The sequence below is a fragment of the Juglans microcarpa x Juglans regia genome, chromosome 4S, assembly GCF_004785595.1.
Source record: "Juglans microcarpa x Juglans regia isolate MS1-56 chromosome 4S, Jm3101_v1.0, whole genome shotgun sequence".
Lineage (NCBI taxonomy): Eukaryota > Viridiplantae > Streptophyta > Magnoliopsida > Fagales > Juglandaceae > Juglans > Juglans microcarpa x Juglans regia.
This window is the reverse complement of record NC_054601.1, coordinates 9,335,880-9,358,651: the sequence shown is the minus strand read 5'-3', so window position 1 is coordinate 9,358,651 and position 22,772 is coordinate 9,335,880. Positions and strand designations below refer to the sequence as shown.

Sequence of the window (22,772 nt, the reverse complement as noted above, 5' to 3'; positions counted from 1 at the left end):
GTGCAAAGGCCTTCACGAAATCTTCTTCCGATGTTAACCTAATAAAAACATTACGCGGCCTTCAAAGTTCACATGGCAAAAACCACCAGTTGTCTCAACAACCCCCATCGTGATCGAATAAAGGAACAGATTGAATCTAAGGACGGTCTTTGACATAGAAATTTCAAGACCAAGAAGTATTGGAATGGCATAGCAGACCTATCAATCTCATCCTTGGAGAAAACCACACAAACCTCCCCCTCCACAGTTTTATGAGATCGAAACGACACAACAACTTCCGGAAGAGGTTAAGGAGAGCCCAGTGCCATATCAGCGAAGGATCTAAAACGTAACGGTGACCCCAAAATGGCCTGGAGGCCATCGGCGATAGCCATGCAAACCCTAAATCACCCACAAGCAAATAACCAGAGAGAAAAAAATACCTAGCACCACGTCACCCCACATATGTACAAAAATTCTTAATTAATTGATTAATTAGTCCATCTCAGCCTCTTATCTCTTTTCTTCTAGCAGGTCTAGCTGCTCTTCCAATTTCTCATTGTTGGAGTTTTGGTTAAAGTGTTGGATCCTATAGGTTGGCATCCCTACTTCCACTAGTACGACCGATTTGCTTCCATAAGTGAGGAAGAAAGGGGTTTCTCCCATCAGCATTCTAACGGTAGTCTGGTACGTCTATAGGACTCTAAGGAGTTCCTCTGCCCAATTTCCTTTCTTATCAATCAACTTCTTCTCTAGTACTCTGAGCAACATCTTGTTGGTTGCTTCGACTTGTCTTTTAGCTTGTGGGTGACCTGGGGTAGAGTATTTGGACTTGATTTCCAACTCTATACACCAGTTGCGATAGTGACTCCAGTCAAACTATTAAGGGTGTAACTAATACCAAACTGGTTCGCTCTCGAAACGAAAAATTTTGGTTTTTTCGGTTTTGGTTTGGTCTGATCTTTTTTTTTATTCTTTTACAGATTATCTATATTAGTAATAATATGATGTTTACATATACTAAACTTTTTAGTCTATTTATATTATAATATAAGTATATTATTTTATACTAATTATTAACATAATAGCATACTATTGAATTTAACTACAGTCTATATAAGTTCTAGACTTTTTTATGATTATATATAATCAAATGCGTAAAAATGTATTTACAAAAAGAATATATATATATATATAGATTGTAATTTATTTGCCAAAAATATATTTTCATTGATATATATAATATCAAAAGTAAGTTTATATTAATAAATTAATGTTTATGTTTATCTTTAAGATTAAAATTTTATGTTATATTTATTTTCTATTAGAAGATTAAAATTTATATGTTATACCAAATGTTATATTAAAAATATAAATTAATCGATTGTTATATCACATGTTATATTAATAGACTTGAATAATAAGATTAGGATTTCATATTATATTAATTACCAATTTAGCATATAATATAATATAAAAAAATTATAAATATATATCAGTCCGGTTGTTTAAACCAGTTTTAAAAATACTAAAACTGGTACCGCACTAGTTTATGACCAATTTTGATTCTTAAGAACTAATACCGCACCATATTGCTTACAAATCAGATCGAACTCTGGTTCAGTCCGATTCAACCTATTTTTTTATTTTTTTTTTCACCCTTACGAACTATCGCTCGTTGTCTGAGATTATGTTGCAGGGAATGCCAAACTTACAAACCACAGCCTTCCACCCGAATTGAGTGATATTGTTTGTTGTGATGGTTGCTAGGGCTTCCGCTTCCACTCATTTCCTAAAGTAATCTACAACAGTGACCCCAAACCTTATGCCCCTTACTCGAGGGTAAGGGTCAGACTAGGTCAATTCCCCACTACACGAACGGCCAAGGCAACATGATCGACATCAATTCCTCTGGTGGGCAATACGGTATAAGGGCATACAATTGGCACTTCAGGCATTTTTTGACAAATTCTTCCACGTCTTTAGACTTATATAACCACTTCAACAACAGTGATCAGCCTACTCCAGCAAGCAGTAGTCGTAGCTCCTCACACCCAACTAGCTCGACATCTTCCTTAGATGACAAAGGTGTAGATCTTTCATCACCACTGGTGCGGCGATATCATCAAATCCGTGCCACGAGAAATATTATGCAGTGTAAATCTAAGGTTGAGTGTTATTTGATGGAAGATGTAGACACACCTAGTGATACATTTCATTTATTAACTTAGTGGAAGGTTAATTCTACCAAGTTTCCTATTCTTTCCCAAATAGCCCGAGATGTGCTAGCCATTCCTATCACTACGGTTGCCTCTGAGTCGGCATTTAGCACTAGAGGTCATGTCTTGGACGCTTATTAGAGTTCATTGTCTCCGAACACTGTCGAAGCTCTCGTTTGCACACTGAACTGGTTAATTTCAACGCCCATTAAAGTAGATACCGTTGATGCCGAGGGTTATAGGCTTGAATCAGGTAACTTTATAGTTTTAAATGATTATTTACATAAGTTTAATGTTTTCATTATTTAATTTATAATTTATATAATTTTGTAAATCTAGTTGTGAACCCCAAACTAATTGTGAATGATTGAGAGTTTGAGACCAACGCACCGTGGGATAATTACCATCATGCAAAACTCGTTAGAGTTAGAGGTGGCTGTGAGTTCATAATATCACTTGGAGTTTTGTCTGATGGTTTAGAAGTCTATAGTTAAATGACGAAAGAAAATATAATGCATCTAATCAATAAAGTTCAAACTTCATGCAGGAAAATTGGAAATCACTATCGAGTACCGAGTCATCGACCAAATGCAAGGACTATCCAAGACTGATGTGGGGCATTGGCCATTGTGGCTATTTCACATTTGAATGAAATTTATGACATTATTCAATATTTTGGTACTGTAAATTTAAACTTATTGCGATTTGTAGTTTTAAATTTAAATTTATGGTTTGCGATTTGACGGATTTGTAGTTTGATTTAGTTTTAGCTTTTTAACTTATTTTTTACAGTATTTATTTTTTTAACTTATTTAGTTATTGCAATTTTTTTTTTTTTTTACAGTTTTTTACAGTTGATACTCCGACTCCGCTCAGAGTCGGAGCTCATTTTGACCTCCTACCCCAGTCGGAGTTGGAGGTCGGAGGAGGGCACTCCGACTCCATTAGAGTTGAGCCCACCCCTAGACATACGCATCGACCCCGTATGGTCGCACCAGAACACTGTCAAGGGCTCCAAACAACACCGATCAAGACCCAAATCGAAACAGTGCGCCGTCCTTCCAGCTTGTTGCACGATTTTTCCCCACATCAACATTAACTCTTGCAGAGATTGCCGTTTTTGTAATGATGCGTTAGAAGTTTATCGTGCAAAGGGAGCTGTTTACACTCTTAACGGCATCGATATTGATGGTACAATCACCAAAGGAGGATACTCCAACTACACCATATATTGTCCATGAAAGGCAAGTACTTTTAAGATGTTGCAAGGTTTTTTATGTGAAAAATGAGGATATGATCACCGACTATATACAAGTTTTGTATGTGACATATAATTTATTGTGTCAATCATTATATTCATAAAAAAATATTAATACTTTTTAAATAATCTGACATGGTTATAATGTGGAGCTTTGAAATGAAAATTAATTCCATATTAGTTATTAATGAATTGATATGATCAGCTACTCATGACTTGATGGTAGAAAGTTGTTTGCATATATCACTTATGAGATCAATATATAGTTTTATTTTGGGAAATTATTAGATCCACAGATACTGCTATAAGATTCCAGACAGCAATCCACTGTCTTCAACAGCACCTCTGCTTTGTGCTGGAATTACAGTTTATGCTCCCATGATGAGGTACAAGATGAATCAACCTGGTAAATGCCTAGGAGTGATTGGCCCCGGTGGTCTGGGTCATATGGATGTCAAGTTTGGCAAGGCTTTTGGGTTGAACGTTGCATTTTTCAGCACAAGCATATCTAAGAGAGAGGAGGCCCTTAAGTCTTCTTAATGCAGAAAATTTTGTGATTTCATCTGACCAACAGCAGATGGCGGTAACGTACAAAACACAAGGCTTCTTCGTAGTTTAATTAAGATCTCCTTGAGTTTTTAACCAAATTTTGAGAGTTTTTAAGTTGAGATACCGCATTAACTGATGGTTACTATTACTATTATTTTCTATCGCAGGCCCTAGCTGAATCATTTGACTTTATAATAAACGCTGCATCTGGAGATCACCCATTTGATGCATACATGTCACTCTTACTGCTGGTGTTCTGGTCCTTGTGGGTTCCCCTAGTGAAGTCAAGGTCAGCCCTACTAGCCTTCTGCTAGGTAACTTTCTCAATTTTAGAACTCCAGCATTTCTTGAAGTTCATATAATTTACCAATCTAGGTTTCAGAATTTGCCAGCCTAATGAACTACATGCCTGCAGGAATGAAAACCATTACTGGTAGTGCAGTTGGAAGCACGAAAGATACACAAGAAATGATAAACTTCTGTGCTGCTCACAATATTTATCCCGAGTTAGAAGTAATTCCGATTCAGTATGCAAATGAAGCTCTTGAGAGCCTGATCAAGAGTGATGTCAAGTACTAGGTCGTGATTGATATTGAAAACTCCCTGAAATGACACCATGCAGCAGAGAAAGGAGGGATTTCTTTTATGCAAGAAGCAGGTAGAGTTTCCAATAAATCTGAAAGGGTTGTATCTGCTTTTCTCTGTTGGGACGTAGTTAATAGCATGAAATTTCTGATGGTTAATGTTCTCACTGTTTTTGTAGTGTGCTTATAAATGTAGTATATGGTGCTTTATTTATTTTGTAACTTGGAGATTAACGTTTGGAATAGTTCAATTTATTTGTGAAATTTTGTGACAAATGGTTGTAGGCCTTTCTTATTGCAGAGGAAGTCAAACCCAATTGGTATTCTTGATGTTCAAATCAACCTGATTACTTCCAAGATATATTTTTTGAGTTGGGAAGTATAGCCTATGAGCCTCAAAATGCAAGACAAATGTGTATGGCCACTAATATCTAATGCAAGAGAAATGTTGAAGCTGACGCCTAGGCTGGATCTCTTTACTTAAGCTAGGGCGAAGGGGCATGACTGAAAATACAATGCTAACTCAGAATCATCTTATTTGATGTCATTATGAGATTATCACACTCTAAAACTTGAGCAAATGAAAATCTTGATCATTCCATTGCTGATGGCCGTACTGTTAGCATCAAGGTAATTCAACAGTCGGGCCAAACTTTCCACCAATGGGACTTTGTCGAGCATCCTTGTTACAAAATTGTAGCACAAAAGCTCCTCATCAAATTCATTACCAATACAATTTTATTGAACTCTCTAAATTTATAGATACCACATATTTACAATATACAAGAGTGGTGACAGATTTCTAGACAGAAGTCTCATCTTTAACTAGAACTATTTCAACTTAGCATTTCCTGAAAAGACACTAAAATACGGTAGACTGATCTTTGTAGATACTAAAAAATGTTGAATGGCACTTCACCATCCACTTTGCATCATCAGCATACTCTAGCATTCTAGAAATGCTGAACGAAAGCTCTAAAGCTCCCATAATCTAGTATTCTAGCTTCTTCTTTTTTAGATAATCGAAGATTAATTGAAAATTCAAAGGGCATGTTACAAGTATATGGTAGCATACAATAGAAACAACTAATTAGAAATAGGAAAAGAGAAAAAATCATAGAAACTCAGCCCATCACAATCTACAGCAGCTACCCAAAGGAACAAAGTATCTAATTAATCAAACATAAGAAGATCAAATGAAGGAGCAATTGTACCTGAGGAAGAATCCATAACCTGTTTTTACCGTCATACAAAATGAAGCATACAATTTAAAATAGCAGCATGTGCTAGATAGGTTCTGAAAAATATCTAAACGAAAACAGATATCTTAGGAAGCCTCAGCAGCAGGTTGGGTCATTCCCAACTTCACCAACAGCTTACTCAAGGATTCTGGTGAGCATACCTGGTACTTAACTTTTCCAGAAGGCAAGACGAAGACTTCAGCCAATTCCAGCTTATCTGAAGTAAGACTTGTGCTGTCCATTGTCTTACTGAGCACTTTCAGTGCAAGCTCAACCGCTTCTTCCCTTGTGATTTCATCCTTGTAATCCTGCTTAAGCATTGATTGTGCCGCCTGGTTGTTTGCCCCAACTGCTGCAGCCTTCCAACCACCATAGTTTCCACTTGGGTCACTCATGTAAAGCTGGAAACCAAAATTTTTGTCCCAGCCTGCAAACAGAAACGATACACCAAATGGACGGAGCCCACCAAATTGTGTGTAGCCTTGTTTGGTGTCACATAGAGATTGGACAAGCTGTTCCACAGGCATTGGCTCTTGGTAAGCAAATGTATATCGCTGGGCTTGGACCCTAGCCGTGTTGATAAGGATGTTGGCATCCGACATTATTCCAGCAACAGCACATGCCACATGGTCATCAATCTTATACATCTTCTCAGTTGATGTCGAAGTTTGAAGGAGTTTGGAAGTAACCTTCTTTTCGCCAACCAAAACAACTCCATCCTTTGATAAAATCCCTATAGCGGTTCCGGCATTTCCAATGGCCTCCATTGCATATTCAACTTGGTAGAGACGACCTTCTGGGGAGAATATTGTCGTACGGCTATCATACCTTCGAGACATTTTATATCGCACTGAAACAAAAGAGAATTCATCAAAAGAGAAAAATTCTACGGTTAAAAGACAGTCCTAAGAATGGCATTATAAAAATAAAAACAAAAATGAGTATGCATACTGTATAGTGCAGAAACTATGTGTTTTATATTAGTAGCACACACCAGGAATCTCTCCCTACCTCAACTAATAAAATAAATATTAGTAGCCACTATATGGTTTTTTCTTGTTCTGAATGCGTAAACCATTCATGTTTAAGGGCCTTGGTATTGGTGGTATGCTCTCTCCAGCTCTAAGGTTCAAATCCTCTTGGGTGCAAACAATTTCTAGGGGCCATAGACTAGAGGAATTTCCCCTTGAATTACCCGGGGTGCACTTAAGAAAAACTCATTGCTGAGGGCCCATGCAGCCCCGAGATTAGTCGGGACTTTGTTCTCGGACACCCAGTGCCAATAAAAAAAATTATCAAATTGATTTAGTAAATTAGCCTTCTAACAGGAAAAAGGGAAAACAAACAGATAATTACCAATAGCACTTACGAATTTTAAACTACAATGTTCCTCCCCATGTGTGAATAGGAGAAAATCGAAGCATCAATTCATGTAAGCTAAAATTATGGTATTATGACTTCACTGAGTGACTATGGAACACCAAAGATAGACAAAAACAATGATGATGTTGGTCGGTTAAGTTTAGCAGTTTCTTTAGAAAACTATCATCTTTCGTACTGTAAAAGAAAATTCAAGCTGCTAGAAACGCAAATAAAGATGTAAAGTCACACTCGGAAACAAATTCACAATGGCATCTATATTCCATGCGATTATATCTTCAGTTTGAATGATCTTCGGCTAAATCCCACATAGTCCATTTTTTACACCTAATAGTACACATCAGATTTGAGCCCAAAGATCCAAACACAAAACAATAAGAGTAAAAATAGTTTTAGGGCATTTATAAACAACCAAGAAATTGAGGGAGCCAGGATCTGGTTCTTGAGAAAGTCCACCTAAAGATTATGAGTTTGTCACAAAATACGCCATAACATACACAAAACAAAAGCACTCATTTACGAAAACAGCATGATTCGGCCATGGAAAGGAGAAAAGAAAAAAAATACAAAAATAGCAGATAAGAAGCATATACAAGAAAGATACGAGAAGACAAGGAAGAAGAATAAGAAAAAAAAAAAGCAAACCGCAGCAGAAAGGGGAAGCGGAGCTTTGAGATGCGTCGGCGTCTGTGTCACGACGAGAAGAGAGCACAGAGCAGAAAGCAGGCGGAAGGAGCAGAAGAACCCGAAGTGTGTGTCGATTGGGAGTGACCGAAGGGGTCATACCTTTTTTTCGCAAAACGGCAGCGTTTTTATTTATTTTTTTTCCCCATTTATATTTTTATTTATATTTTTTGTTGGATCTGTTGAAATAGTTTTGGCCCTACATTTTATTGAGTTCGGGTGAGAATCCAATTCACATCAACTTCGAATCAATTAATTAAGAGTAATATTACAAATCCCACTCTTATCCCATTTTGTAAAATGAGTTCTGCTACAAATCAGTAATTGTTCACACCACACCCCATATTTATAATTTTTTCATAAGGTGTAGAGTGTGAAATGGTAAATAGTGACTGATGAGAAAGAATTTTTCTTGTAAAATATGACATATTTATTACCTTTAGATCATCCTTCATATTTAAAAAAAAATCTAAAAACTAATGAATTATGTCATCTCAACATAATAAAATAGGAGTAAAACGATTGTATAGTTTATATAATTTGTCATTAACTAAACATGTTTAAAATTACGATTTAAGGTAATATTTTAATGCACCTATAACTTTGAGTGTAGAAGCTTAAAAAATATATTTCTGTCTAAAAGCTCAAAGAGGTCCTACATGGTTGCTCAGCCTCTTGCAAACATCAATATTTATTTAATTTCTAAAAACAGATATTATTGCCTTGCCAATTTTGGTTTATGAAAATGAACGTATTGTTTCGATTTCGGTTTTATAATAAACTAGACTTGAGTTTGATGAATAAATGAACTTGGTTGAATAGAAATTTAGACTGAAGTTTTAGCAAAATTCGAATTGAAGAATCGTATCTATTGGTTGAACTTTGTATCACTACTTTCATGACAACACTTATATAAATATATCTACTTAAATTATAAAAGTGCATACATGGCCGAGTTGAACCGTCACAACGCTCGTTATTACCGAGCAAGACCAAAAAATAACCATTGCTCGAGATTAGCGAGCAAGGACAACCAGGCTAAGCACTGCTCGAGATAACCAAGCAGCACAAGAAAACAACCCCTTGCTCGGATCATCGAGCAAAGCCAATCCAACCAACATACTGTTCAGGATAATTAGCAACATAAGAAAATAACCTTGCTCGGGATCATCGTCAATGCTAATCTGGCCAACACATTGCTAGGGATCACCAAGCATGAATTCCAATAAAAAAACACTACTTCAAATAATAGAGAAGCGCAAAAAAATAACCCTTGCAAGCCAGGCCAATTTAGCTAACACAATGATTTGTATTAGCTACCAGCAAAAAATAATCCTCGCTCGAAATCACTAAGCAATGACAATCCTAGCTAAACCAAGCAGTGCAAGAAAATAACCAACATACAACTCGGGATAACCGACATAGATCAGGATAATCAAGCAGAGCTAGAAAATGACCCTTGCTAGTCAATCTATATATATATATATATATATATATATATATATATATATATATATATTTCATCTAGTAAATGATATAACTTCAACACAATTAAATACTTATGAATGAGATTGTTCTGTTCTAAAACAAATTGATTAAATAACTAAATGTTAGTACGAATTTACGAAACTATATAAGCTTTTTGAAATAGAATTAACTTCTTTTAAGAAGAAAATAATCCTTCAAACTTCAAGCACATTCAAATAATGAATGTTTAAACTTAGTTTAAACATTCAATAATCAACTCGACTCGATTAGTATCTTTTCAATGAACACAACAGGTATCCTTTAAAAAAAAATAAAAACTGAACGCCCTTCTCAAAATCTTAATGCATGGATTGCTGCAACATCATTCCTCAAAAATGATATATAAAAATTAAAAAAACGAGAGTTAAAACGCTTACACCAAACAAAATTTGCATATATATTACAAAACTACTAAAAAAAAAAAAACTATAACTTTAAAATTCTAACATTATCTGCCACCAGAGCGGTTAGATTCATTTTTTTATCCTCTTTGACAACTTCCCATTCTTGACACCCAAGTATTTCTCCATATCTTCGTCACCATCATCTCCTCCCCGCTTCTTTTCCTTGCTTCCAGATTCTTGGATTCTCTGTTGATTTAGAACATAAACCACCAAATAAGAATTAATCGATTAATAAAAAAACAGGTTCACAGAAACAACATAAGAGGGAAAAATTTAGAGGGAAAAATTTACCAAAGGTAGAACGCAAAACTAGATTACAAGTTCGTGACAATATTTATTGCATTTCTTTATGAGTTTACCCTACAGTGCTAAACCAGATAGAACCAAAAACAAAAAAGGCATGCAAATAGAAAGGCCAGAAAACCAAAGGAATATTCAGTTGGACATAGTCAACAAGACCCTGGTGAAAAATAGACGTAACAAGTAAAGAGAATAAAAGCAGACATCAAAATAATGAAGGATTTGGATATTGGTTGTGGAAACATCAGTAGGGCAAGAAGCCAATTCCAACAACTAAACCAGGCAGGTAAATTAGGAGTTGGGAATTGACGAGCAAAACCAAAGATTCCTAGAAGATAATCAAACAGAAAATAGTTTCCACCCTGCACCCAACAGAACGTTTAAGAAAATGAAAATGGACAAACTCGATAATCACCAATAAAAAGACTAAGAAGTATATATGGTAAAACAACTTTAGATAAAATACACTCACTCGTTTGAAGTATACAGAACTAGGCCACAATGTAAAGAGTCGACCTAACCTAAGACGAGTGTTGAGCGTAAAATCAATGATTCACTTTGGAATTCTCACCAAGGGGGTCCAAATCAGGATGTTTTGAAGGTGTTCGATCTCTCTAGGAGCTTACACAAAAACTGGGGACCTTATAACTGCAAGATTCAAGGAGGCAATCTACATTAAGTTTGGTAGGGCCTTGGAATGGTTGGAAGAAAATGAAATACTATCTGGGAAACTGCTCAAATCATGCGTCAGATTCCAAACTCGAGGAACAAAGTCTTTTCAAGGCACTTTGATCTATAAAAACTTTGATCTATTAGCTTCTAGCTGTACTCATATTTCATTTTCATGTTTCCTCCTCTTAAAAGTGTCTTGCTTCCATGGACTAGTTGATGCCAAGAACACAACGATTGCTAAGCAGAGATATTCAGTAATATGGCCCGGGAAGTTTTTTGTTTTTTGGCTGCCCAGACACATAGTTTCTATTATTTTATTTTCCCTTTGTCTTAGTTTATCTGGTAGAGTGCGTACCACTCTGTAATTTTGTGGTCCTACCTTAGATAATTACAAAACAAGAAAGGGAGTGGCAGCTCCTATTTAACAGTACACAAAGTAATCCATATCAGGTCATTCAAGTTTTCTTCTCCATTGTGTTTTCAGATAAAATGTAATAAATAACAATCAGCCAACACATCTTTGTGCAGGGTCGATGGGGATGGAATGTATCTCATCCCCATTGTCAGCACAAGTATTCTTGATATTGATCATCCAAATTAAAACCTTAAATATAATTTATTACCCTTCGAGATATTCTTTTGGCCTCAGAAACACGCTCCATCAATAGCAAGGCTTCCTCTAGTTGAAAAGGAAGTTCTGTAAACTTCATGCCTGAAAAATATACCAAAAAAAAAAAAAATGAGACTCTTTTTGCAATCTCTCTTCAGAGAAACCTGACATGTTGCCTACCGAGGCAATTCTCTATCTTTGAAAAGGATTCCAGCTCATAACTATCCACTAGAGAGATCGCAACACCCAGTCGTCCTGCACGGGCAGTTCTTCCCACTCTATGGATATAATCCTGTGTGTCACATGTGATTAGCAAACCAGGGCATATGGAACAGGGGCTAAAAGAAAAACTTACATGATTCATTTCATTAGTTATCATCCAAATAAAATAAAAGACAACAAGAAGAAAGGATCGAGATGCATGATTTCTAGTAGCATTGTAACAAACACAAACTCAAAAGGAAAAAATAATAAACACAAATGTATACAAGGGTGTAGGAAAATTTCCAAGGGAAGGAACTCAGCTGCCACTTTGTAAATCAAAGCCAGAACAAGAACCACAATTATTTGACTATACAACACTAAAAAGCTAACGAATACATTGTCTAGAAAAATTGCCATCCACCATCAATTTAAGAATTGCAAGCTCAAAGTCCGATATTTGTGCACTCCAGATCTTTTGTGTGAGAAAGAATAATGAAAGGCCCATATAAAGAAGGGCCAAGTAAAACAAACTCTGCAAAAAGCAAAAAAGAATTTTGGTATTTGAGTTTAAAGGCAAGGCCTGGTGTATACGGTTTCTGTTTAAGATACATTCAAAAGGATCCGTTTATGAGGGCTCAAACTTTTCAAAAGCTTCAAAAAACACACAAGTGCTTTAAAAAGCAACTTTGCTCTACTTCTTAAAAGCTGCATAGAAAACTGGATCCACTTGACAAATTCAACAAAAATCCCCCATCAAGCAGGCTGTGATACGATAGAAATACCACGCTATACCCTCTCAATGAATTACATACGAAATTTTTGAAAAGGCAATATCCAGGAAAGGCCACATAAACAAAAAAATGAGAAGCTTACGAGAAGTATAAAGTAACAAAAAGAAAGCCAAAAAGGCGAGCCTAACCTTGGGGCTTTCAGGGATATCATAATTGATGACAATATCGACGCATGGAAAGTCAAGTCCTCTACTTGCCACATTAGTACATATAAGAATATTGCACTTTCCCTCCTTAAACTGATTCAAGGCTTCAAGTCTCCTTGGCTGTCAAAATAGTTCGCTAAAAAAGTTATGACAACATTGAATTAACCTCAAACGAGAAAGAAAGAATAAATCAAAGAACAAAAATATAAAAAGAAAGGTGAGAAGGGGTCACCAACACACTTAAAAGATCTAAAAATTTAACTGTTCATACTTCATTTAAATTAACAAATAGTACCTGGGTCATTTTGCCACTAATTGAAATGGCCCCAAGTCCAAGATTTCGTAGAAACAGAGCAATCAAACGTGTTGCGCCGCATGTACGCGTAAAAACCATTGTTGAAAATCCACGCTTCTCACCCAAAATATATACAAGCTGGCAATCCTGTGAAAACAATGAATAGGAAAATATTACCAAGAAGATACCAAAGGCCAACAGCATTGAACAGCAAGAATTATGCAAAAGAAACCAAGGATCCACTTACTTTGACATAAAAGGTTTACCAAAAAACATGTTTGGTATTTTCCGGTTTTTGGGGTGGCTTAAAATATTCTTCATTCATAAATCATTTTTCATTTATATCACTAAATTTAAGGTGAAACAAATATTATTGGCCTCTATACTCTGCTGTCACATGGGTTTAGAGACAACCTTTAACTAAAAAGGGGTACCTTTAAATGAGGGGAATTTTTGTAAAATAACTTATAAAAGTAACATCACTTTACATAAATACGCTCATTACTCTTTTCATGTATAGAGGATTGGAAAAAGGGTTGTACATGTATCATTATTCTTTTCGTGAACGACTCTATTGTCTCAAGCTCAAGTACATGGAATGTTTTTTTTTTTTTTTTTTTTTTGGGTAATAAAGTAGGTAGGAATGCTTAGTTAAAGGAAAACCAAAATAATTTTCCTAATACCATTAGTAGTCATAAATTCTGATTTATTGGCGCTAATTACTAGCCAAAATACTCAGCATACAGATCTAGACTTTAATATCACACTTCAAGAAGAAGTTAGACAATAAAAAAGAACCTTGTACTTAGAAGGCACCAAGTAATAATGCTGGTTTAGTGTGTCGACGGTTGAATATTTAGATGCTACTTCAATCTGAAATATTCCAGAAACTCACAATTGTTAGAAGTGAAGGTAATTAGTGAAAATTGAATTTAAAAACAAAAGAATAAGCATCGTTACCTTCACAGGATTTCTTAAACAAACCCTTTGGAGCTTCTGAACCTGAAAATAAATCAGTGTGCATGAATTACAACGTTATAAACCAAGAAAATATATGTTTTTCATCGAAATTACATATTTATATGGAGGACTAAAACAACATATATATTTTTCATCCATACATTATAGCAGAAAATTAATACCTTTCGTGTCATTGTGGCAGAAAATAAATATGTTTTCCGCTCACGAGGGACAACATCTAAAATCTCATCGATCGACTTCTGAAATTTGTCCTCCAATAAGCAATCCGCCTCATCCAAAACCTGAGAGGAAGGGAAAGTAATTAAAGAATTTTCATCACATTGAGGAATGAGCTGCAATAATGTTGATACCACGACCGAAAAGGATACAATAAATTAAAGAAAGATACCATATACAACTAAAAAGATCAAAATACATTAGAGTTGTGAATTGCAAAGTATTTAGAAGGAATAGCTACTGCACTTTGTCACCATAATGTCTGGACTTTTGTTGTGTATATTGTTTATGACCTGCAATTGATATAATTTACCCCCAAAAAAAACATGGAAATGATATAATCTGTGTAAATACATATAAAGATACACACATTCAGACACGCTTTTGGCCTTATGGCTATCAAATTGCACAGAGAGCAAAGTGTTGATTATCATCTTCTTTGTAGCATGTTTGACCCAAACTATAATGTAAACAATACAACTGAAAAAGATAGCAAAATAATTTGAAAATGTGAGCCTCCATGTTTGCTACATCTCTTAAAGCATCATTAAGAGATCAGTGACAGATATACACTAGGTAAAAGAAAGAAAACGTACTAACTAAAAAATAAATAAAAAAAAGGAAAGAAAGAAAACAAAAGCACAAAAATTATATACATAACAAGAAATCTTCCCATAAGTATTCTCATATTTATTAATTAACTTTTTTTTTATAAGTAAAAATATTATATTATATCAATAGGAGTAACCAAGTACACTGAACGTATACAAGAAAACATCTAGCCCATACTAGAGAGCTCCTAATGACCCAAAAAACCCACGAAAAACTACCCAAAATACACCAAACCCGAATTGGAATAGAACACACCTCCACAACCCCAACCCCTTGTTTCCCGTAAGACTAATATTCCACCCGAAACTCCATCTACGAGAATGTCTTCATAATGCCCTCCCTTTAGTCTTCCCTCGACTTGAGCTACCACCCTTAGCATTGTAGTTGATTGCCCAAAAAAAACACTTTTAACTCTCTGCTTTTCTTAAAACTTGATTTAGTTTCAAGCGAGTGACTCGCCTCAATCGCAGTGAGTAGTGCTTTAAATTGGTCTTCACATCCTCCATGTGAAAGCCCCACGATATGCTAAATCTCATTAACCTTATGCAAAACCCAATCCGATGGTGAACCCGCTATATTGTTTATCGGAGGAAGAAAAACCAAGGGAACAACATTATCCTCAAACATAGTACACAACTGCACTCCCAACCCTAGACATTCCTCCTCACAAGGCACCAATGACAAACCCATAATTTCATCCCCGCCATATCCTGCATTCAAATCCCGAACCTCCTCAACAGCTATATAGTTGTTGTACATTGTTGTTGTCGCCATTAAAGGTTCCTCCCCTCCATCGATGACGAGGAAATTGCTTGTATGTGCTCCACCCCCCAAGAATCCTTTCTGTGCCACTTTGTCAGACCCTACTGCTCCCTCAGGAGGCATAGAACAGGTAGGGGAAACAGTACCTTCTATTACCCCATTTCGTCTTCTAAAAGAGGCTCTTCTATTTCTTTCAAAGTACTCAAGACCCTAGAAGGAACCCCATCTTCATTTGAAAGTGAACCTTGGAAAAAAGTACCAACCCCATTTGCAACTGGTGACTGAAGGCAGTCATACGACAAGCTACCAATGTCCTGAGCGACACCGGCATGAACAATGATGTGGCGTCCAACAACCCTATCTATGACGGCATCGAAACACCCTTTGACAGCCCACTTGAGGCCTTCAAACCCGTAAGATCTACCCCCCCCCCCCCTCGTCCGTTTTCAACCCACCATCCAAACCCACGACTAAGTCCAACCCCTTATCCACTTTAATTATGAGACCTCTCACATACTCTATAACTCCCGTCAATTGAGCTTTGATAGGCTACAAGACCCCCTCCACTTCTCCCAATGTCACCTGACAGCCTTTGTCTCCTACAAGTTCCTTACATTTTCCTTCTGGCGCGGAGCTATTCTCGGCCGAACTACCTACCAGTGACCTCAACACCGAAGCGTACGAGGCACCTTTGACCGAGGAAGGCCTTCCCACTGTCTTTGCATCAACAAACTCCCCTCTGTTTGCATGCTTTAGAATAGCGGCTTTGGACCCAATAACGCTACAAATGGACTGCAGAAAACCTTTCCATCCAATATCATTTGCGCCTACCGGAATCACCAACAAACCTTTCCTCCTTTCATTCTGGAATTCTGAGAGTTGCAGAAAGCTGCCCCTTGCGTTAATATGATGTTGAATGATGAGAACTCCATTACCCATCCTTAGCTCCCTAAAGAATCCTTCATGACATTTGAGTTCTAAACAATCCTCTATCACTTTAGCCACCCGCGAAGTTGTCATCCCACCTAGACACATGAACTTAGCCATCCTTTTACTACATTCAGAGATGTGAAAACTATTTCCTCCCTCTTTCGTAAAAACGAAAGTTTTTTATTCCACCTCTCACCTTCCATTTGAGATGAATCCACGTTGCTCGTTGTCATCATCTGATTCCCAAATCACAAGATCATTTCCCAAGATCATCTCGCTACATCATCTCACAGAAAAATATGTTATACGAATATAAATTGCAGATCAAAATCCGGGTTGTCGGAGGGCCTTCAATGGAGTCGCCGGAGCCCGTCGGTCTTGTCTATGGCGGTGGCGGTGGCGGTGGTGATGGCAGAGGCACAGGTTCGATGGTCGATGTCGCCTCCGAGAAAGACAGAGAAAGAATCTTGCAAAAGTCTAGGTCCCCGGAGGAAGGACCTACGCCGGACGACCCTCAGCGAATTCGCCAAGGCTCCTTGTCTGTGACGGTGGTGAGGTGTCACTCGCCAGTCTAGGTTGGGTGATGGGTGGCAGCAGGTTTGGGTTTTCTCTCGCCGGTCTAGACGTCTTTGGGGAAGATAATCACCTTTTTTTCTTCTTTTTCTTTTTTTTTTTTTTAATTAACTATAAGTCATATCATTTTTTATGTTTCTTACCATGCCCGTGTTCCACTTTGTTATTGGCACTTCCTAGATTATGCTAAAACAAAGCAAACTCATTGCTGAAGGAAGCAGTAGTTTGTGCTTTCACTGAATAGTTTTTGTTCGATCTATGTATCTTTAAACATTTAATATACGTTACTAACCTTACACAAGAATAAGTCACACAAGGCCATAAAAGATAAGATTTTAGTTCAAGATTTGACATGTCAACAGTTTCAACATGCGTTACCAGACACAACTTCTCAAGTTTTCCTTGCTTGGGAAGTGAACTTTCAAGATTTTGTCCAAGAAATTCAGTGGTTAACAAGGAATAATTTGAAAAACGATTTTATTTTATTTTTTAATTTTCATTGACTAGCATTTCAAGCAGTAGCTATTACATACAACTTTCAAATTTCTATTCCTAGTAAAGGAAATGTAGTTTCAATATTTTCTTGAAGCATTTCAAACTTTTTTTTTTTAGAATCAAGATAATATAAAGCTTTACTTACTAAAAGTATGAGGTATTTTGGTGCACATACATCAATTCTTCCATATTAATGTCAAAGATTCCGATTCATCTTATCATTTGAAATCCATAAATAAGTTCATCAACCTTGTATAAATTTTTTCCACACAACTACAGCTAACGTCAATGTCTCCATACTACATACAATAAAAGATGTTGCACGTAGCACCAATAAACTAAACATGTAGGCATGCATCTACAAAAGAAAGTGCGTGACTGACATGAAATAAGAAAACTGTACCAAATACTTCAATGCATGAAAGGAAAAACCTTTTGTGTTGGATAGATGATCGACAAGGCGTCCCGGCGTTCCGACCTACACGGAAACGAAGTTTCTGAAAATATAATCCCATTTAAAAAACTAATACAAAATGGTAGTAAAAGTTGATTTAAAGATTCAGAAACTGAAATAATAAATCCATTTAAAAAAGTCCAAGAAAATTCAACGGATATCTCATAGGTGAACATGCAGCTCATTTGTTTTTTGTGGGTAAGTTGCATAGTGATACGAAGGAACTTGAGATCATGCAGCTCTTTTGTAACTAAGTTGCATGGTACCAGTACAAAATATCCGCTATATTCAAATTATCAATAGAGGTACTAAATATCATTTTCTTTTTATTTGACATCAAAGGAAGTTCAGAAAGGAAACTGACAATTAACGATTTTCCAAGACAAGAACCCCAAAGGGTTGGCTCAAGTGGTAAAGGCCTTGGGCTTGGGGTAATGCTCCCCCTAGGTCTAAGGTTCAAATCCCCTATGATGCAAACAATCTCTAGGGGCCATCGGACTAGGAAATTTTTTCCTTGAATTATCCGAGGTGCACTTGCAAGAAACTTGTTGTTGAGAGTCTGTGCACCCCCAGGATTAGTCGGGATTAACGATTTAAATTCCGGTGATCATTCCGATTTAAGTACTGGAATGAAATATTTCAATACCGGTGTATTCCGGTGTACCGTTTCGGAATTAATTACATTATATATATATATATATATACTTATATGTATATATAAACTAACAACTAATAGAATAAATACATATATATGTGTGTATCATGTATATGTTTATATATATAGAAGAAATGAAGATTTACAAGATGAATATACGTTGAAAAAATCACAAACTTGAGTTGAGACACAAAAACAAAGAAAAAAAAGTAAAAGAATAAAGAAATTATTAAAAATAATGATATTTAAAAAAAAAGAATGAGGGGACATATTTAAAGTTACAAATAAATTAAAATTATACAAATAAATTTTATATTCTAGAACTAATTAAATACCATCTGGATTTAAAATTTACAAAATGCCATCCAAACACAGTCTGGAACGGAATAGGAACTGGAATGCCAATTCCGGCCGGAATGGATGGAATTTGACCAGAATGGCCAAAACGGACCGGAATTTGGAGCAAAACGGAATGAGGAGGTATAGTGTACCGGATACTACACCGGAACGGAAAACTCAGGCCAGAACGGAACGGAATTTAAAACTATGGTCGGGACGTTGTTCCCAAACACCCGGTGCCAATAGAGGAAAAAAAAAATTGCCAAGACAAGAAATACATGCTTAGGTTTATTATCGAGTAAAAGGGCCAAGAAATCATATCTAAAAGTTCAAAACGTTGAAGTGAAGGTGAAAGGATAAATTACTTTAATTAACCATACAAAACTGAAAAACTAAATTGCCTAAGAGGAGCACAAGCAAACCATGGAACTAGATGAAACAAACACCAAGGGAAGGTAAAAAGCCAAACTATCATGAAAACTGTCAATGATTAGTAGATGCCACTCATTCAAGCGAGACAATATATGTTAATTTTGATAATCCCTAATGGAAAGTGTTGATAGGCTTGGTTAAAAAATACTACTATAATCACAAGAAATTAAAAAAAAAAATACCTTTGACACATTTCTTATTACTTGGTTTGGCTTCTTTCAACAAAATTCAAAAGCAAAAGGTACAATTTGAAATATAGAAAACATAGAAAATGCTTATCAAGCACCAACAGATTATCATAGGCTTTCAACCCTACATAAAACATATGACAAAAGAAACAAAAATTCACATTTTCAGTTATGAACAAATTTATGACCTTGTACAAATTATCAAGTAAAACAAAGTACACTTACAATAATGTGTGGAAGCCTTGCAAGGTTGATATACTGTTCCATTATGTCTTCCTCTCCAACAAGCTACAGAGAATTTGTTAAAAATGCTTATTAAAAAAAGGGCAAACTTAACAAGAAACTTCTATCGAATCTCAATATCACACAGATTGAACCAGATAATCTTAGCATCAAAAGCTTAGCATCCAAAAGAAGACCTTTTCTTGAATTTGCTCATATTCTTATATCTAATGCACAAACTTCCATTGAAACATCACTTAGCAAAAGAAGAAATGAACAATAAACATAATACAACCATAAACTGTACAATCTAAGTTACCTCACAACATATAACGAACTCCACATGCTTCATCTGACAATGTGCTTTTATTACATATCAAGACAATCAAGACTTCTTGGTACGGGATCTTTAGAAAATTCAGCACTAGATTAGATTTATTGATGAGTTCGTGAATGCTTATGGAATTTCATTGAACTCCTTTTCTAGATATTTTGACAGATTACAATAAAACCTTAAGCCATTGAAAATCCTCCTAAATCAAGAAAGAAACTAGCAAATAAAGACAGAAAATACTCCAAAACTTAAAAGAAGACTCATCTGGGAAAAAGTTAAAAGTCTATCAAAAAATCTAAAATTACCAGAATACCCATACTTTAATATAACGTAATTACAACCAAACCAACAGGGGCCAACATAAGACCATGATTTCAAAAAAACTTTGGTTGTAGGTTTGCTCTTCTGGGAGCCTCTTGCCGATTGCATCATCTATTAGAATTACAAACAAACTTATAAGCATTGAACTTGTTGGCCAAGATCTAGCATATGATGTAAAGAGCATAATAAAGGATCAATGATGGTCAGCGTACTGAATAAAAATTTTCACATTCAACTGATGGAAGTCAAAGCAATCAACTTCAAGGATTTTATGCCCTAGCTTTTCTAATTATAAAACTTGTATTCCAGTATAAAAGAAATTAATAGACCCTTGTACCAGATAACTAGATGACATAGAATTGTAGACCATTGATAGTTACATATTTGTTAGCATGAATAAAAAAGTGCAACAACTAGAGTATAAATTTCATTGTAAAGAAGCAAAAACTACATTCCATTGTCCTGAAGCTAAAGGTTACTTGATATGACAGAAAAACGTATTAGCAACATCATGTGGTCAATATATCCAATGACAACGATAAATATATAATCAAAGAAGTAACAGGTCTCTCTGGAGACCAATTTCAGCCAAAATCTCACCACTGCACACTTAATGCCAAAGCCTGATCCTAACGCTTTGAACTGATCGGCAATCTGAATTGCAAGTTCCCTATTGCAAATAAGAGATCAGTGGAAGCAAAAGAGAATAAACTGATTTTTTTTCAAATTCAAACACCCTTCCTAGAAAATGAAATAAAAAGATGTCCTGTAACAATCAAACAAAAGCTAGATACCAGACCTCGTAGGGGACACCACACAAGCAAAGAATGCTTGTTGAGATTCTAAAAGGGCTTGCAAAATGGGAAGAACAAAAGCTCCTGTCTTACCCGAACCTGTTTGTGCTAGCCCAATCAAGTCTTTTCCTGAAATTGAAAAATCCAAAAAGGCAAAAATAATGGAGTAGTTTATAAAAATACAAACAATTAAGTGGACAAGCACATAGATCGCTAATTTCACTTGGTAGACAAAACATGTATGAAAAGATGCTAAAACAATAGAGGATACTGAAAATTAGAAACAGTACTAAGGAAATTAACCCATAACAAGATAGTAAAAAATTAATCAATAAGAGAATGAACCATGAAGCGCGTGAGGAATTGCTTCGGCTTGTATCTTCGATGGAGTTTTCCATCCCAGATTTTCGCAAGCCTCCACCAATTTGTCACATACTCCCAAATCCGTAAATGTCTTAATTACTAACTTGTCTTCTGCCATTCTCGATAACTTTCTCTGTCACGCCCCGTACCCGGGGTGAAACCTTTTAACCTGAAATCCACAATACATTGCTCCTGAGATGCTTTCGGTACCGAGAGGAGCAAAACAGAGAGCTTAAGAGAGAAAATACAGCACGACACAGAGGGATTTCAGACTCACCGTGAGAGAGAAAGCAGGGCCGACGGCGATGTTGGCTGGTCAGAGGTCGACGGCGCTAACGGACCTTCTCTGTGCGTGGACGTGGAAGAAGTACAACGGTGAAAGTGGCCGGTGGAGGTTTCTGTGGCTGACCGAGCCCTACCCTGTGGCGGTCGACAGTGAACAGAAACGAAACACGCAGGGAACTCTTGTTACTCTAGGCGGAGGGAGAGAAGGAACACGTGACGGAGGAATGAGGTAAGGACTTACCGATGGGTATCCTCCGGTGTTTCCTGGCTGTTTCCGGTGAGGTGGTTGCGTCGGTAATGGTCTTCGGCGGGATGGGTTTCTTGGTTTGCTGTGTAGAAAAATTATATTTCACGTGGGGAGGCTTCTGGCCGCAAGAGTAGGTTTGATGGAGGGAATATCGTGGGAAAAGAAGTGTATACCAGGGTTTTGGAATTTTGTATAGGAATTTTCCAAATTTTCAGTTTCTAATACAGTTTCCAATTTTAAATATTTTAGCTGTTGAATTGAATTAAATTAAAATAATAAAATATTATTTTTTAATATTATTATTATTTTAAAATTTAAAAATATTGAATTATTTATTATATTTTATATTAAAATTTAAAAAAATTATAATGATGAGTTGAAATGAATTTAAATTTCAAACGAAGCGTAGTTTCTAATTTTTTAATTATAACCGATAATATTCTGAAATGAATTTTTGCATTACAGCGAATCTAGAAAAAAAAAAAATAATGGATAACTTTTCGTCGTAATTGAAAGAGGTCTAATTTTTGGTGGATCCGCTCATAATTTAGAATTTTTTAATCAAATAAATTTGGAAAAAATGAGGTAGAGAATTTTACCATCTAAGTTAATAATTAGAATGATGTATTTCATAATAAAAATGAATATTTTTGGAAACTATTGAATAATATAAATTTTGAAAAAAATATAAAGTTTAATTTTGTGATTTTAATATGTTTATGGGTA

The 22,772-nt window shown here is 35.9% G+C and overlaps 2 protein-coding genes and 1 pseudogene across 3 annotated transcripts; 1 reads left to right on the top strand and 2 right to left on the bottom strand.

Moving 5' to 3' along the window:
• Positions 1–2,424: 2,424 nt before the first annotated feature.
• On the top strand, positions 2,425–5,726 carry LOC121262011 (annotated as a pseudogene).
• A 36-nt stretch (positions 5,727–5,762) lies between these two features.
• LOC121263358 (proteasome subunit alpha type-4) lies at positions 5,763–8,026 on the bottom strand. Of its 2 annotated transcripts, none has more exons than XM_041166207.1 (2): positions 7,856–8,026; positions 5,763–6,680 (listed from the first exon to the last, which is right to left on the bottom strand). In XM_041166207.1, exons 1-2 carry the CDS (start codon positions 7,992–7,994, stop codon positions 5,917–5,919), a joined length of 903 nt encoding a protein of 300 aa, XP_041022141.1. In that variant the 5' UTR covers positions 7,995–8,026; the 3' UTR covers positions 5,763–5,916. The 2 variants fall into 2 exon arrangements, with proteins under 2 accessions (XP_041022141.1, XP_041022142.1); XM_041166208.1 differs by lacking the exon at positions 7,856–8,026 and adding an exon at positions 6,842–7,101.
• Positions 8,027–9,715: 1,689 nt separating this feature from the next.
• On the bottom strand, positions 9,716–22,032 carry LOC121263357 (DEAD-box ATP-dependent RNA helicase 10-like). Its single transcript, XM_041166206.1, has 14 exons — positions 21,792–22,032; positions 21,497–21,683; positions 21,157–21,280; positions 20,958–21,027; positions 19,706–19,768; positions 17,816–17,890; positions 13,986–14,105; positions 13,804–13,845; positions 13,642–13,716; positions 12,844–12,990; positions 12,531–12,668; positions 11,588–11,699; positions 11,421–11,509; positions 9,716–10,011 (listed from the first exon to the last, which is right to left on the bottom strand). The coding sequence occupies exons 2-14, from the start codon at positions 21,630–21,632 to the stop codon at positions 9,895–9,897; spliced, it is 1,308 nt and encodes a 435-aa protein (XP_041022140.1). The 5' UTR covers positions 21,633–21,683; positions 21,792–22,032; the 3' UTR covers positions 9,716–9,894.
• Between the last annotated feature and the right edge of the window lie 740 nt (positions 22,033–22,772).